The sequence below is a fragment of the Dendroctonus ponderosae genome, unplaced genomic scaffold (assembly GCF_020466585.1).
Source record: "Dendroctonus ponderosae isolate FM_Combo_2020 unplaced genomic scaffold, Dpon_F_20191213v2 Dpon_F_20191213_1, whole genome shotgun sequence".
Classification (NCBI taxonomy): domain Eukaryota; kingdom Metazoa; phylum Arthropoda; class Insecta; order Coleoptera; family Curculionidae; genus Dendroctonus; species Dendroctonus ponderosae.
The window spans coordinates 14,919,743-14,921,019 of NW_026017110.1; the positions used below are offsets into that span (position 1 = coordinate 14,919,743).

A 1,277-nucleotide genomic window follows, 5' to 3' on the forward strand; every position below is an offset into this window, starting at 1 on the left:
TATAATTTTTCACTCTGGCATGTTTTCCTTGCAAATTTCACTCGTCCTTCGGACTCGTGAAATTATGGAAAACATGCAATCGTGAAAAATTATCGTTAATTTCAAAGCACTCGTGGTATTACCCCCGAAAATTTCCTTTACTTTGACAATGGTATTCTTATATAAATTACGGGATTCGTGTCTGGAGATTTTCGGCCTTCGAATATTTTTATTTATTTATTGAATTAAATGTCTTGAAATGTGCAAGCTTTAAACAATTTGTTTCAGAACCTGCAATTAAGCACAAAGAGCCGAACTTAAGAAATTGTTCTTAACATATAGTAAATACCATCACCCCTCTAAAACTAAGCAACCCAAGATTTGCGTTACAAAAAATCTTACTATCTGCGGGACAATCGTCTCCCGAATCTTCGATCGTGCTTACAACGATAACAGGAGGTTCCAAGTCTTCATCCATTTTAGAAATACTCATGTCTTCATTAATGCTTGGCTCGAGATTCTCAACATTTTCATCGAACGATTCAATTTGCATGGCGTCGCTATGTTGATCCTGTTTCAATACCGTTTGATCGTTGTTATAACATACAATTTCAATTAATTCGTGATTGTTTGACCCATCAAAATTTTCTTCAGCTAAAGTTAAAAAAGTTGTTTAAGCGTTTTACAATAACGAATTAACCTGATAATCCAAGCGTGATTTTAAGCAAATAAGGTGAAAATATCATTCAAACCTGTTTTCTAAAATCGTTTCCACATTACTTGTAAATTATTTAGCTTCTCTGACAAAATTTCATATTTGGGAGCCAGAAAATTGAGATGAATTATTAATATGCATTATTATGTTCAATTTAAAAAGGTTTACAATCGTTGTGGATGAGCATTGTGTACTTAGTAGGGTTACTTAAAACTGATGATTTTTTTGCCATTTTCCATATTTAACAGGCCATAAGACAAGCGGAATTTACTATTAAAACTTACTATTCAAATTAGGCTCCGAATTTTCAACGCAGATATCCACTACTTCATTGGTAAACTCTTGATTTTCACATGCAGTTTCACTGGTACTTTCTACAGTGTGAAGGCTAAGAAACGGTTTCTCTGCCATATCAATGATCCGCTTTACTTCAGCTATATCATTGGACACTGTCCTTGACAATGACTTATATCTTTGACTTTGGCTAGCCCTGGGATAAGATTGCCTATAAAATGGCATATAAAATAAAAGATGATGTTCGACAGGCAATTCGCAAACCTGGAGGCAAAACCTCTTCCTCTGC

At 34.4% G+C, this 1,277-nt stretch overlaps 2 protein-coding genes across 2 annotated transcripts in view; one reads left to right on the top strand and one right to left on the bottom strand.

The window, feature by feature from the left end:
• Window positions 1-1,277, top strand: part of LOC109533631 (protein FAM184A) — a 55,750-nt gene that overhangs the window by 20,489 nt on the left and 33,984 nt on the right. The window lies entirely within an intron of this gene.
• LOC125502684 lies at window positions 8-1,277 on the bottom strand (the record flags this gene model as incomplete). Its single annotated transcript, XM_048661735.1, is given in 3 exon segments — window positions 8-633; window positions 979-1,199; window positions 1,253-1,277. Coding segments are annotated over 3 exon segments (569 nt in total), but the record flags the coding sequence as incomplete, so codon positions are not given.